A 15955-nucleotide genomic window follows, 5' to 3' on the forward strand; every position below is an offset into this window, starting at 1 on the left:
ACAAATGCATGTTTTATACTTAACCAGGAGGGAAGACTCTGCATTGTGTAAGCAACAAACAGGAAAGGATGACTGGGAATCCTTCTCCTGGAAGATTTTGAAATACTCAATGCAATTTCCTGCAGTTTAGAAGAAGATTTTAAGATAGCTCAGAAGCCAGATCAAAATGAAGCAAAACAAAAAAATCCTGTACATTTATCTAGCCATTTAACAGTAACTTGCCAGAGGCAAGTTATGTTTTATTCAAGTACCAACAACTAGGAGCCAAAGCCAACAAAGCGAGAATGGGTTTTCCACTCTCCTATCCCTACCCTCAGAGTTCTGTGCGATCATGTGCTCATCTCCCATCTAAAATTAGGTCTTTCCTGCTCCTCCTATAGTCATGTCCCCTGACATCTATAGCTCACATTCATGTACATTTTATTTCCATACTTTAGCACCATACTTACTATCCAATTTCAAATGTTTTGACTTACTACATCTCCCAAGATCCTGTCCGGCTCCATAAGTCACTCCTCTTTGTTCCTTTCCATCTCTCGGTTTGCCTTGTTTTCCTTAAACTCCAGTTTCCCCTTATGATTAACTTCCCTCCCATCCAAACCTTTACTCTGTCCCACTCCAGTTTTCTTTCAACTCTTCCTGCCAGGCACCTGCTCTTTCCACTGCAACTTCTTCAGATTTCCCTGCCTAGGGAGTTCTTATTTCATGGGAGAAGGGGATCTGTGTTCCTGCACACCAGCGAAAGAAGGGGGTACCTTTCTCTCTTCTTTTAGCAGAGAAGGGGTCCCTGTGCTCTGCTTCGCTCTTCCCTTATTTTTGCTCATGCCTGGGTCCCTTTTTACAAATTATTCTAGCTCCCAAGACAGAGCTGTGTGGCAGAAGCCCTTTCTCTGTAGAGTGGCAAAGGAGTCCTGTATGAATAGTAATCAGAGCAAAGTGTCAGCTCCTTTTGCCAAGGGACCTCCACACTCTTGTCAGTGCCCAGAAGACACTGTAATACCATGGTGGTCATTCTTCTGACCCAGGATTTATTAAACTGTCTTTCTAACTCAGTCATCTCTGCTCCTTAATCAGCCAAAAGGATGACTTTCAACAGCTCAAGGTTCTTTATCGCTCCTGAAATTCTGCCCAAAATGGAAGCTGAAGCTTCTCCCACCACCACACCCCCAGCTCCTGCTAGTTTGGGGGTAGGAACCCAGCCCAACCCTGTATCCTACAGGGTATTAACTGCTATATGCTATAAATACTAAATACTATACTGCACCCCTGTATTCAGTTGCTCTGACACTCTTTTGCTTTAATAAGGTATACTTGCCACTAACTGTAAATAATCTCTGTCAGTCAATGGTCTACATTTCCATGTGCAATGAAGTATAGCTGTGAATATGTATTCACCTGTGTGAATTTCTAATAGGATACAGATTGGTTCCCAGACCCTGTCCCCAACAGTTGCTGCAATCCAGCCAGGAGACAGCAGCACTTCAGTCGGTGAGGCAAGTTTCCAAAAGCACAATATATAAAGTTTTTAAAAAATTAGACTCTGCCTAATCAACTGATATGCATTATTAGCCAGAGGTACTCTATATAAGGACTGGTGTGTGCTAGGCTTCGCACGACAAGTTGTATTTGGAACAAAAGGGAATTATAGTACAAACAGAAAACGGTTAGGCAGAAATAGACCCTGACATACACTTTATACTGACCCGCCACGCCTCACCAATTCATTTTTTCCTTTTGCAGGGAACAAAACCGTTATGCCTACATATTCTACAAAGTTTACAGTTTCACAGCATACAGTGTATTTATAGTGAAGGCTAAATATCAGATTGCACAAGTATAATTTCTGGAAAATATCAAATAAATTGTGATAACTATCAAAATAAGCTGCTTTATATACAGTCCATCGCAAAACCAGCCAAGTGAAGTCAAATGCCTCAGGTGAGGTTTATAATACAGATAGGTTGTCCTGGTTCAGATTCCCAAATCCAGTTTCTCTGACCAGCATTTCCCATAGCATGAAAAAAGCATTACTTAAGCAAGCCCATTGAATCAATTGGAATTCTCATTCAAAAGAGAAATGAGGCCCCCCAGTTCTGTTCTCAATTACAGTAGGGTTAATCTGGGGTTGCTCCACTGAAGTAAATGTAATTACTTCAAATTTACATGAGTGTAACTTGGCCCAAGCTTTTAGTATCTCGTTCTAACTGTACTCCCTAACTGAAAACAAGACAAACCACTGTCTGAATTGTAAGTGTGGTATTTGGAACACTGGCTGTGGCTTACATTTAAATCTGACTTATAATGGGGTGATACATTCCATGGCCTCATCATTCTATACCTCAAAAGGGGGCCCTTAAAATATTTTAGGTAACTTTGTCTGAAGTGTAGACTCTATTGTTCAGCTCTTAGGGGCTTATCCAATGCCACTGGAGTCTTGGATTGGGCCCTGAGACACAAAGGGTAAAATGCTGCTCCCAGTTTCTTCAAATTCTTCATTGTAACCTGATGTCCCCCTTGGGCTCTACTCTGGTGCTGTGTGCTTATTTCAGCTTGACTATTTCTTCCTCTAATGTTTCATGTGGTGCATTCCTCTCTTCTACCAGCCTATCAGGTACCCATATATATAGCAGCCTTAGATAGCAGCCACAGTAAGACCAGCGTTTCAACTGCATGCTTCCCGATGCTTTATGATGTGTTACCAAAACATGGCGCCGGTTCCACGGGAAGTCATTTTAACATGTTATTGTTTGACAGTCTGTACCTAATAAAGCTACCTTAAAAACAATGCCTCTCAGAACAACTAGAGTGGATAGAGTCTGCCCTGCTGCGCTTTTCACTTCTCCAGCTTTGCTAAGATACCTATTTATTTTTGGAATGCTTATTCATAAAAGTTGGGCCTTTTCAGAAGAGTGCACAGGCTTTATTCATAAATAGAGAAGCACCTTAATAAAAGAAAGATGTGCTGAAGTCTTCAAAGCAGACAAGAGCACTGATGAACAAAGACATTCCCATAACATCCGAGCTTTATCTGATCAACTTCTAATAAAGCCAGCATTTGGCATAAATCTTTAAAAACATAGCAAGGGCCACTGGAGAATGCTAGGACTTGTTTATTTAATCTTATTCCTCCTCCAAAAGTACTTTAGCCTCCTAATATTCTCTAAAGTCTTCATGTACATCCAAAAGTGCATCGCGTGAATGCTCTCAAGTTGATGGCTAGGGAGGGAGCAGGAAAGATCATTCTCTGGTGTTTGTGGCTGTGCTGTTTTATTTCTTTCCAGCTTCCCACTCTCCAGAGTGCTGATGTTCAGCAGCCACTGTGAACTGATTAAAGGGAGGGTTCAGGGAGGAAAAGGGACAGAAATTATAGCTCTTTTGACAAGTTTAAATATCTGTGGGTCCATCCACCTGTTACAGGCTTGCAAAGATAGTAGCATCTGTGTAATACAGAAGAAATTTGGTTCCTGCTCCTGAGAGCCTTCCTTTGATGACAAGGATGAAATAGTTAGCACCTGTATAGCACGTCATATCTGCACAGGGCTTTTCACTGATCCTCAGAATGCCACTGTGCGGTTATTATTATTATAGTGTCATTATTCCCCTTTGACAGATGGGGAAACAAAGTCAATCAGAGTTACTATAAGTGCATGTCTGGGACCAGCTTGTGGAGTCATGTCATTACCTCAAAAATAAGCTTTCATTTTAAGTTTTTAGCCATTGTGGCTGTAAAGAAAATCTTGAATATATGCCCCTGATGTAACCAATGCAGTCATGTCCGCCTGAGTCCACAGGGAGACAGAAACAATAGCTTTGAGAAGTGTAAATTCCCTGTGCATCTCAATGGGTGTTAACTCTGAGATCTATTATGTGACAGGAGGAGAGGATTGTAGAAGGCCTGGGCCAACCTCTCAAACAGCATACTCTGGTTACTGGAGTAAATATAAGGAGGCCTCCTTGCTGCCAACCCTGCCTCTCTGGGGGTGGGGAAGGGGTGGCAGAAGGGTCCCCTTAAGGGAAGAAAGGCCCTTGTTACTGCTGCTGGAGTAAGAATGGGGCTCCATGCCACTACCCCACCTCTCTGGGAAAGAAGACACTGGCACCATTACATCAAATAGAGGGCTGAAGACCTGGGTGATTTGTGTTTTGGTGCATCTAGATCCTTGATTGCCTTAATAGAGTCCTGAAGTTAGTGCCTTTATTGGGCCTTAGCAAAAAGCAGTGCACTCATTTTCTGATGAGGCCTCAAAGGAATGGGTGAGTACTGTCAATAGAAGATCTTAGGGAAGCAAAGATGCTGCCTTCTATCTTTTTCAGCTTGAAGGGGTGGTTCTGTAAGGTGAGGGACCCAGGTACCTGGAGAACTAGCGGGAGAAGGCAAGGAAAGTTTATCTTTGTGATAGCTGTCACATGCTACTTTCCTAGTTTTAATCTTTCCCACCTTTATATTTTTGACTGCAACTGTTCCCAAGGTAAGACTATGACACTAACTCCAAATACTAGGACCCAGTCCTTCCATGCATGCTCCATTCACTTCTGTCTAACCAGGTCAGAAAGAACACCAACTGGTCCCAGCCCCGGTGCACACGCTCAAATCATAGCCTCTCTGACTATGAGGTGAAATCTGCTACATGGCAAAGTTAACCAGGTCTCTTTGTTTCCATGGAGCCCTCCACCCCTCATGTCATCCTTGCACATACCATACTGGGGAACACCTCCTTCCCCTTGAAGTGGCTCCAGCTCCTCCCAACCCCCCTGAATTCAGCTCCAAAGAGGTAGGTAGGGGACTCCCATGCACACTCATTCCTTGAAAGTGGTGGAAGTGGAAGTACTTTTTAAAACTAATGAATAGGATCTCATTAATGCAATGCAACTCTGACACACAATGCAAATACCCACCCCTGAACTCAGTGGGAGTGGGAAGCTAACAATCAAATTATATATCCCCCATGTGGTATGCAACGCCACATTGTCCCTTCCAGGCTCACTAGTGCTGGCAGGCCTAGCACAAGCTGTCCCTCCACATATCCCACAGCAAAGCAGGAAGTGAGGGTTGTATTTATGCATGAAAGGGGAATATGGGATGTGCAGGCTGACTCTACTAGCAGCCCTGCTGCTCTTGTGTGAGACTCTCTGTCCATGCATGGGACTGTGTACTAGAAGCAGTGACAGGGGCTGGCTGTGAATGTCTCTGCAGACGGTAACTTTCTTTTATTATTCCTCTCTCCTTCCTGCCTCTATCAAACCAGAAGACTTAAGAACCTGCCTCAGCACTCCCTGCTTTACCTCCCATATGCAGGTTCTATTCAAGCTCTCCTCCATTCACAAGACATCTGTCCTTTTTTTTTTTATCCCCTTTTCCCCCCACCCCTTGATTTTCCCTTCCTCTCCAGTTCCAACTCTCCATGTTGGACAACAATTCATCTTTGAGCCAACTGAGGCACTTCAAAGAACTGGTCTTCTGAAGACCCTACCAAGTTCCCCTTCTTTTGCTGCCTCCTATTGGGCCTGCAGGTCTTGGAGTGGTCAGAAAGAGAATTTAGCAGTACTTAGAGATGGTGGTCCTCATGTAGGCAGAGCCACTAGTGAAGGTACCTTATAGCACAGATTTGCCATTACAGAGCTGGCTGAATGATTGGGGTCAACCCTTTTACTGAGAGCTGTATATAAGGATGTAAGATTGGTAACTAGGCCTCAGTGAAAAGGAAAATAAAAACCACAAGAGGAGGGAACTGGCGATAAGAATGTCCCAGAGTTTCAGGAGCCTTTAAGAAGTGAATCAGAGTGTCTCACTTCAGTACTCAGTGGACAGGTGGCCATACGAACGCATCACTCCAATAGGTGTGCTGCAGAGGAAATGTTGCAATTTCAGTTTATCACACTGGGGACCTAAAACTGTATTATAGTCCCAGGCTTGGTGTCTTTAATCAGTAAGTAAGAGCAAAATAATAAGCACAACCTATTCTTCTTATACAAGAACACACACAGCTAGCTGGCTTTAGCCTTCCGTTTCTTTGGGGAAGTCTGATTTGATTGCACTCCCATCTAAATTTACTACTGATATAAAACCTTCCCTCATTACCCCCTGCCCAAAACAAAAAAAGTAGGCAGCCCTCACCAATAACTGTATATATAAGGCCAAAGTACGTGCCTTTTCCCAGGTGTCTATACTTTACCTAGGGCACAAGCTTGCTCAATTCAAGCCCAAACCCCCAATAATGAGCTTCAGCTGGCCCTCATTACCAGTCAGGTACTCAGTTAAGAAAAGGCACTTTTTTAACCCTCCTGTCCCTCACTGCCCAAATGAAGAAATTCAATGGGTTTTTAACTCAGGCTGCCTCAAATACACACCTTTCAGGATGCTGATTAGCTACCACAGAAGCACTGTGACAGTAACTCCTGTTGATGGGAGCCAGGTGCCTAAATACCATTGAGGAGTTGGGCCCTTAGAGGAAGTCTCAGTAGGGAGACCAGGTGAGTACACAGACTGAATTACCCTCAGGTAGGGAGATGCACATTGGTGTGGTAGCATAGCGAGCTTGCAACGTCACTCCCCTATGATCTATCTATCTTGTTTATAAATAGAGGGTTTCGGTCAAAGACTCTTCATCAAAGACTCACTTTAATTTTTTCTTTTAATGCATGTTACTGAAACTTCAAAATATCATATATTTGAACTTATCTCCCACTCCATCACGGATATCAAATAAAGCTAGGTTCCAGTCTACAACCAGCTGCAGTTCTGAACTCCGGCACTCCTGCTGCTGATTTCTAAGAGGGTTCTGAGACCCTTTGTTTTGTGAGCTGGGCACCTGAAACAGAATTCCACATATCCCTGGCCTAAATGATGACTGCAGTGCATACTCTCATGGCAGCTTCTCAGGGAGGATGGCAGCAGAGCTCCAATTTCAAGAAAGCAGCACAAACCCTTAAAGCAAATGGTAATACCCCTATGCCACTGAGCTGTACTTTACTCCACAAGCAGTCTCACTGAAGTCAATGGTACTGCCCAGAGTCTCTCCTGTGGACTTTACTGGGGTTTAACAGGTTTGATCCAAGGCAGAATGCCTAGCAGAGAAGCAGTGCTACACTAGTGTCATGTGGTTCCTGTAATACCCATATGATAACCAACATACTCCTTTGGTGAGAACTCCTGGGAGCTGAGCTCATAAGTCACCACACCACATTAGCTGAAGTGCCTGCTGAACTTTCAGAGTAACCAACAAAAAAACATTTTATTAAAATATAAACAAGTCTCACCAGGACCTATGGAAGAGAGGCGAGAGCATGTAACTCTCTGTCTCTGCTTCCTCCTTTCCCTTTGATCTATGTGGCTATCCTATAGAAACCACCTGAGTACCACGAATAAAGCCTGAAATTGTAATCTTGCTTTGAAATGCTATAACGACTTTTGGTAAGGAAGAGTAAACAGGCTCTGATCCAGTTCAGCTGGAGATTAGGCCTGATAACAACAGTCCCATTTCTCACATGTAAACTAGTGATTAGATCAAGAGATGGAGAATTAGGATCCTGGATTCTGTTCCTTGCTCTTGCCACTGACTCAGTGTGTTATTTGGGGCAGGTCATGCAGGGTCAAGTTTCATAAGCACCCTCCAATGTTGCATTCCCAACTTTAGACATCTGAGGTCTAATTTGCAAAGGTGCTGAGCACATTACAGCTCCCCCTGTCTTCAACTGAATTTGCTAGCTACCTAAATTTGGGGATGCTTTTGAAAATTGGGTCTTACCTCTTTCTGTCTCATTTTGTTCCATCTGTTTAATTGGGGATAATAAATTTTGTTTACTTCAGAAAGGTGCTGTAAGACCTAATTCGTGAATTAGTATTTGTAGAGGACTTTGAGATTTTGCAATGAAAGGAGATGTAGAAGTGCAAAGTATTATTATTATTTATTAATTTACTAGCCTGAACTGTGAAGACACTTGAAATTAGTTTTTCAGTTTAAGATTTTGAGCACATGAAGCCTGATTCTCTTCTTGCTTACATAAGTGTAAACTGGGAGTCACTCCACTGAAATCAATGGAGTCACTTGAGGGTGAACCAAAATAAGACAGCAGAGAATCAGGCTCACGGAATGTTATCATAAGGACTTAGTACAATCATCCACAGTAATAGTCAGAGCTTTACCTGATACAGTTCTATTCGTTGTTCAGATACCCGTGCCTTTGAATTCTGCAAACGAAAAACTCTAAACTCTGCCTTCACCAAGTTGGAAGCATTTTTCTCCATCGCTGAGACGTCAAATCTTACGATTCTGTAGTAAAGGCTGTAATAGTTTGGTGGGATGGCATCTGCAAGAAGTTAGTGTAATCTTTTAAAACGATAAAATACATTGTTCTTTCAAAGACCGCAACATAAGATAGCTTCAAGAAACAGTAAGGGAAATGTGTGCAGCATGATTCAGTTTCCAACGGCCAATTTAATATCATTAACAATTTAACCAGAAAAATAAACACATGTGTTTAACTAGGGGAATAGCAGATTAATAGCGATTAACAAACCATTTCAAACTCTATTTCAGGGCATGCATTTAACCCTGTTCTTTGAAAGTAACAGTGGAAAATCCTGGATGCTTATAAATTGGAGCAAGTTCATGACAGTTGATATCTGGAGAATGACTTCAGACTTGCATAGGCTTAATTGTATTTTCCAAGAAAACAGAACTTAATGGCAAGCACTTTGCCCCGTGTAGGTTTCATTATTTCAAAGCCGACAGTAAAAATGCCCAGCCCTGTACAATGTGTTTTCTGTTTTAAATATTTTGATTGTATTAAACTGCAAAAAAATAATTAGAAGGGAAAGGGAATAGACAAGCATGTACAAAACAGAGAACTACATATCCAGTGACCGACTATTAACAATACATGATCATGTATATTAAAATGAACTCCTGCTGTGCACTGAAGAGGATCAGGCAAAAGCACAGGCACTATTTTAACATTTGGAAAAGCTGAACCAAAATCTTAAAAGACAGCGTTACAAAAATCATCAGTTTAAATTTCAAAAGGCTTCCGCTCCTAAAGCTTATCTGATGTTAACATGGCAAGCACTTACACCCAATCCCATGTAACATAATGGGTTCAGTGATCCTCATAAGCTGTTCTACCTAATTATGTCCACGAGCACAAACAACAAACCATGTATAGTGCTACTCCTGGGGGAACTCTGCACCACTGCATGTGCGCAGAATTTATGTCCCCCACAGATTTCTTTGCTTCCCCGCAGAAAAATGACTTTCTGACAGGGAAGCAAAGGGAAGCCACAAAAGCAGTGTTGCAACCCTCCCAGCAGTATGTTTCAGGTGCTCAGGGCAGCCACCAGAAAGGTAGATCACTGTGGGGGAAGGGGAAGGACTGGGGAAGACCTGGCTGGTGGCTTCTATCCTGCACCAGGCTCAGCTGCTAGTCCCGGCTGGGCTGGAAGGACGAGACTTCCTCTTCCCCTGCACGGCATCTGGGGCTGAGTCAGACCCACCCCCAGATTTCTCCCCCAACTGCAGGAAGCTCTGCAAACTGCCCCCCGCACCTCACTTCCTGCACCCATCGCTCCTCAGCTACAGGGGGAGGGATCCCTGTACAGGGAGCTGCTCCCCCATCCACCCAACCCCCTTGCATCCAGACCCCCTCATACCCACACCATTCCACTGAGCCTCACCCCCACCCATGAGCCCCACTCCCCCAGCATCTGGATCCCCCCATTGAGCCCCTCATACACAGACACCCCTGCCAAGTTCAGTCCCCCCTACATCCAGACCCTCCCCCTGCTGGTCCCCAACCATCTTCACCTGGACCCCCTGCAGAGTTCCATTACTGCTGCACCTAGAACTTCCCCCCTCCCCGCCCCAAGCCCCTGTGCATCCAGACTCCCCACACACACTCAGATCCCCCACTGAGCTGCCTACACCCAGACTGCCTCACACAGAACCCTCTCAACCCACACCTGGATCCCCCACACTAAGCCCCTCCACACTTGGATCCTGGCTTGCTGAGCCTGCCTGCCCACACCTGGCATGGAGAGGCAGGGCCCTGGAGTGTTTCTGGGGCAGGCCCGGTCCTTGTGCTGTGTCAGGGTTGGGTGCAGCCTCACTGTTAAGTCCATGTCCCAGTGGGGAGCTGCACAGTGATCTCCCACCTCTGTGCAGCCACTAGCCTTCTCTCTAAAGCCATGCTGGAGCCTCCACATTTATTTGACAAAGAACATTTGCATAATTTTAAAATACTGTGTGCAGAATATTTATTTTTTTGGTGCAGAATTTTTAATTTTTTGGCACAGGAGTAGTAGTGTTGCTGAAAACGCACTGCAAGTGTGACATTCTCCACATCCTGCTGTTTGGCAAGAGGTCCTCCAATTGCAGAGTGGGTACAGGGAGCCAAATTCAGAGATGAGTCCAAGTGAATCTAGAGGCCTCATACAACTCCCACTAAAGCTAAGGGGAAGTCTAACTTTTCTTTTACATTTTTTTTAAATTGAAAACTGTATAGAAGAGAAATAAAGATGAAAAACACATAATGGTGGTGGTGGGGAAAGCATTACAAATTGACAAAGTGGGCCAAATCCTCTGTCCATGTAACTCCATGCGCTTCATCAAGGTTATGCCAGCAGAAAATTTGGGCCACCATCTTTAAAACACAATATTCTCCCCACCTCAATACACTTGTCATGAAGTGGAAGCAGTTGGCACATGGCACATTATAGGATTGGGCCTCTGGACAGTTAAAAACCCAAGTGTGACTCTCGAGCTTTCTCAAACGTCCTGGAGAAGACTCTTGCTCAAACCCTTTTCTGTAGTATACTGACTCGCGGGCATTAATCCATTCTCATACTGATGGAATGGAGTTCTTTCTTCTGTGATGCATTATACAATTCCTAGCTGTAGCAAAGGCAACTCCAATAAGTTTGAGTCTATTTCTAAGCCACTAGTTGTAGAGGATGATTGGGACAGATCATTAATAATGGAAACCCACAAACAAAGAACATGTTGCATGTTTACAATGTCTTTAAGGTATTTTTCCACAGCTATCTGAACTTTTGAACAACCCCACAGTTCTAGATAATTTTCAAAAAGGCACCAGCCTCACATTTATGTTTAGTACACCTGTCACTGTTCATTGCATCTATTTTATGCATTCTGGATTTGAATATGGTAAAGAACAAATACAAGGCAAGTACCAATGCAGTAAAGAGAAGGGCACCATCAGCAAAGAGTGAAATCATATATTTCTACTGTCCTTATGCCCTTTACAAGGGCAGCTCCTCTAGATATATGGCTCAAAATCTCATTAAAACCTGGAAAATGGATAATCTTAAAAAGTAATTCTTAATAAGAGGAAAACTTCAGATGACAAAGAACTGATCTAGACCATAGTTTGGCTTCTCTATACATAGTAGATAACCAATTCTCAGAATACATACCAAAGCCCACATAAAAGGGATTCCCAAAATAAAGTTCCACTCAACATGGTCAAATGCCTTTCTCACAGCTAGTGCATTGACTTACCAGTCTTTCTTACTGATCCCATCAATTAAAAAATCTTCTCAAATTAGCAAATATACCAAATCCTAAAACAAACCCCAACTGATTACTATGCTGGGCAACAACCTTGCCACCCTGCTGGCTAAAATGTCTGCTATAATCTTACCATCGGAATTCAAGGAGAATTTGGTCTATAAAGCCTCGCTAACAGGAAGTCCTTATCTTGAGTAATACAATGGTCATGGGCCTAGGGTGACCCGATTTTATAGGAACAGTCCTGATATTTGGGACTTTTTCTTATATAGGCACCTATTATCCCTCACTCCCATCCTGATATTTCACATTTGCTATTTGGTCACCCTATGTGGGCCTCTCTCAAAGTACTAGGGAATTGCCTTCTTCTAAAAGCTTCCCTTTAAATATCAAACAAAATTTAGTCTCAATACTTTTGAGAAATTCTATCAGAAAGGTTTCAGAGTAGCAGCCGTGTTAGTCTGTATCTGCAAAAAGAAAAGGAGTACTTGTGGCACCTTAGAGACTAACAAATTTATTTGAGCATAAGCTTTCGTGAGCTACAGGTTCCGATGAGTGAGCTGTAGCTCACAAAAGCTTATGCTCAAATAAATTTGTTTGTCTCTAAGGTGCCACAAGTACTCCTTTTCTTTCTATCAGGAAGGTGTCTGAACCGGTGGGGGTATATGCCCATTTAGAGCAGAAATAGGTTTCTTGATTTCTTTTTCTCTTATAGGGAACTCCAAGATTACTACCTGTCCCTTGTTCAAATCTTGTCCTACTAGGAAAAGAAAATATTCAATAGAACCCTCAGATTTCACATCATGGGAGGAATATAATTTTGCCTAATAATGCCTAAATATATGATTGATTCTTTAGGATTAATTGTAAATTGTACTTTCTTGTCAATTATTTGAGGTATTGGCCTACAGTTTTATTCCCTGTGGATAAACCAAGTTAGGAAAGGGCTACTCCTCCCATACACACAGGCAAATGCACACAAATACACAAACACACACATCCTGTTCATATGCTTTTATTTGAGGTACATAAGATTCTATTCATCCCTCTGTGTCAGAATTAAATTAAGTTCTACTGTATGTCCACATATGTCTTCCTCTATTTCTACTGAACAAGATCTAGCAAGGGTATCCTCCAGGTTGCTCAATGTTGTTTATAGAAATTATACTTCCTTCTCCCTTTTCTGTTTTTTGTTTTAGATACAGACTATTATTAATCCATGAATGCATTCTTGAAGGATCTGCCAGTAATTTCCTTGACACACCTCCACAATATATTTTTTCTGATCAAACAAAATCAATATTTTTATCTATTTATTTAAACATTTTTCCATTGCCAAATAAAATCTAATTCAATCTCCATTACACAAAAGGTGTGGGGATATCAACGATTTGAAAATAACTGAGGACGGGTAACTTAACTTACAAAATCTTTACAAATAACTGCAGAATTGGGGCTTCAGAAATCTATCCATCCTATTGTATCATCATTAAGTCTGTGTATTGTAGCCGTCTTTAAGATAGTAGAAAGACTCACATTGACTTTAAAAAACGTTGGATTTGGCCCCAAGTGACTCTAAAATGCTGTAATTTGTACCTTCTTCTGACCCCTCCTTAGCATACAAATTGTGTCAAATTAGGCACAGTTGGACTCCCTTCAACTCCCCTTTGACTCTGGCCCAAGAATTTCAATGCATTTACACCAGGGATGAGTCTGTCCCGTTTAGTTTCCAAGCACAGTTTCATTGTTAGAGAGCAGAAGCCTTAAATATTCTTTGAAAGAGCATCACAAATGAGTGGAACTAATTCAATATGTTTCCTGTTGTTAGGAAATGTAAACAACTTTTCTTTTCTCATTGGTAGAAACCATAAGGACTGACTTCACACATCCACCCACACTGGAAAGGCTGAGAGCTTCAATCTAATCCTTCCATCAAGGGCTGGTAATAAATGTTTCAAAGATTTATTTTTATTCCCTTTTGTGTTTATTAAACTCTGGAGGGTTTTCTTTGCTTTTTATTTTCCCCTCCTGTCTTCTTCTTTCTGGTGCTCTGCCCGTTCTTCATTATGACAGTTACAAAACATGGTGTCCCCTTTTTCCCCCCCTCTGTCTCTCCTTTTTATTCTTCTTAACTGAATTATATGAATGGCCATGTAGTAGGCTTTGAAGAAGCATATGCAAATATTTATAAGAGGAGTTTGATTGTTATTAAATGCAGTTGTTATGCTTTCTATGCTCTGGCAGAGATCCCTAACCCTCTGACTATTAGAACCATTTAGGCTGTTTAGATTGCAACTCACTGACAGCAATAGCCTACTTTAAAAAAAAAAAGGCAGCAGTCACTTTTGCATAACATGACATTGTTTCTTCCACCTCCTGTTTAGATTTCATTCTTGGCCCTACATATGGATTCTTGTCTAGAGCAGCCCCTCCCCCCCCCGCCCTTTAACAACAATGGCATGTGACAACTGAAGCTGTATGTACTGGGAGGTGGAGGGAAAGGCAACTTGTAAGCTATCACTGAATATCTTTCCAGCAGGATCCTATCCTTGCTGTCAGGCGCCCTCTTCCAGTGAAAAGCCCTCCAAGGAATGAGACAGTTGTCTAACACATCTGGATTCCAAAACCTCACGGCTAATTATTCTGCTCACCCCTTGTGACTCCAACATGACTGTAGAATTCTGCGGGAAGCAGAGTCTCCCGAATGCAATCAGTTGCCTATATACAAATGAGCCAAATCATGCCTATGGCCTTCATTCACGTTTTCAGGGGTCCAACATTCAAGTATTCAGAGGCCCAAATGGACAGCTCAGATGTACACCCCAAGGTAAGCTTTTCCCTCTGTGATAAAGACTTCTGAAGACATCCATCTGCTATTCCAACGCCTTGGACCTAGATGGATCATACTGTGGCTGCAATGTGGAGCTCGATGCAGATATCTACTGAGATATAATTCCCAACTTCCTGCAGTGATGCCACAAAGTCAGAAAGTCAGCTCTGCTCTGGCTCCCTATCTGGATCTGCTTTAACATCCCAATTTTTAATCTTCCAAGTTGTCAATGGGTTATTACCTGACTCCTTCAGCTACCACTTCTCTATCCACAGTCCCCTGCTAAAACTAACATCCAACAGGGACACTGATGGAGCAAAGGGTGACATTCTTGGGAGTGTACAGCAGGGAATCTTCAGCTGAGGGCTCCTGGCAATGGAATTCCCTTCCACCACAGATCAGGATACATTTATGTCTTCCCTCTTTCAGAGCATAATGCAAGACATATCTATTTGTAGCTTCTGTTATTGAGGGAGGCCCAGATTTGTAAAGGCGTTTAAGTATTGCTGCACTCCACAGTGCAATCCATCACTTATTTAGGAATCTAAGTCTCATTTTCAAAAGGGATGTAGGCACTCACAAGCCTAAATATCATTGATTGTCAATGGGATTTGGTTCCTAAGTGCCTAAATGCCTTTTGAAAATGAGACTAAGGCTCCTATGTCAGTTAGAAGTTGCAATGCCGAGTGCAGCAATGCCTAAACATCTTTTAAAATCTGTTCTGGAGGGCCAAAGCAAAATGGTAGGTAGCTTGATCTATTCCACAGAATAATACCTAATAATAAATCCTAATCACAGTGGGCAGAGGGGAGGGAAAGGAAGTGGAGTACAAGGTTCACAATCTCATACCCCTGGTACTTCTTTGAATTTGTGTGTTTGGTATCTACATATCATGGCAATGGACATAATATATTTGGATAGACAGTGAGACACAAAAAGAAAGTAAGCGATATTTCCTTAGCATAAGGACAGTAAGAAAAAGAATACGTTTGGGACCCAATTGCTGACAACTCTTCTGAAACCATGGGAGAAGTGAGGATTGATGACAACAGAAATCAAATCAGTTGCTGTACCACAGATACTGGCTGCTAGAATTGTCAACACAGCAGAATGGTAAAAAACCAATATGCCACCATGAAGAACATGGATTGTCAAGTCCAAATCCTTGCTATGAAAAAAAAACAAACCCCAAACCCTAGCCCGAGACAAGACTCCTACTCTAGTTACCCAAAAAGCTGGCTTTTCCCCATCAGTTGTATTTACACAAACCAATGCTGATGAGGTCTCTTTACTTAATTAACTTCTTTCCATATTAGCTCATGAACTTTCAAGAGTCATTATGGTCAATGCATACCCAGAAGGGAATCTATCTGTGTAATTTTCTCTTTATATTTTCATGAACTGCCTATCAGGACTCAATGTACATCACAGGCCCTGTTCAGCTGATAGCTAATAACTATCGTCTATGCTGAAATTATACAAGTATTACAGCAGGAAGAGGTGAGTTCTATCCATGCTGTGCCTATGAAGCTCCACATCGCCACGCAGTGCACAGCCAACTACAGCCATACAGTTCTAGGAGGGCATGGATGTACAAGATGAT

General features: G+C 42.4%; 1 protein-coding gene across 1 annotated transcript in view; it reads right to left on the reverse strand.

The window, feature by feature from the left end:
- Positions 1-15955, reverse strand: part of TGFB2 (transforming growth factor beta 2) — a 73496-nt gene that overhangs the window by 19546 nt on the left and 37995 nt on the right. The window contains exon 2 of the mRNA XM_048843201.2: positions 8144-8307. Coding sequence (XP_048699158.1) covers positions 8144-8307 — 164 coding nt within the window. The remainder of the gene's footprint in view (positions 1-8143; positions 8308-15955) is intronic.

This window comes from Caretta caretta, chromosome 3 (genome assembly GCF_965140235.1).
Source record: "Caretta caretta isolate rCarCar2 chromosome 3, rCarCar1.hap1, whole genome shotgun sequence".
Classification (NCBI taxonomy): domain Eukaryota; kingdom Metazoa; phylum Chordata; order Testudines; family Cheloniidae; genus Caretta; species Caretta caretta.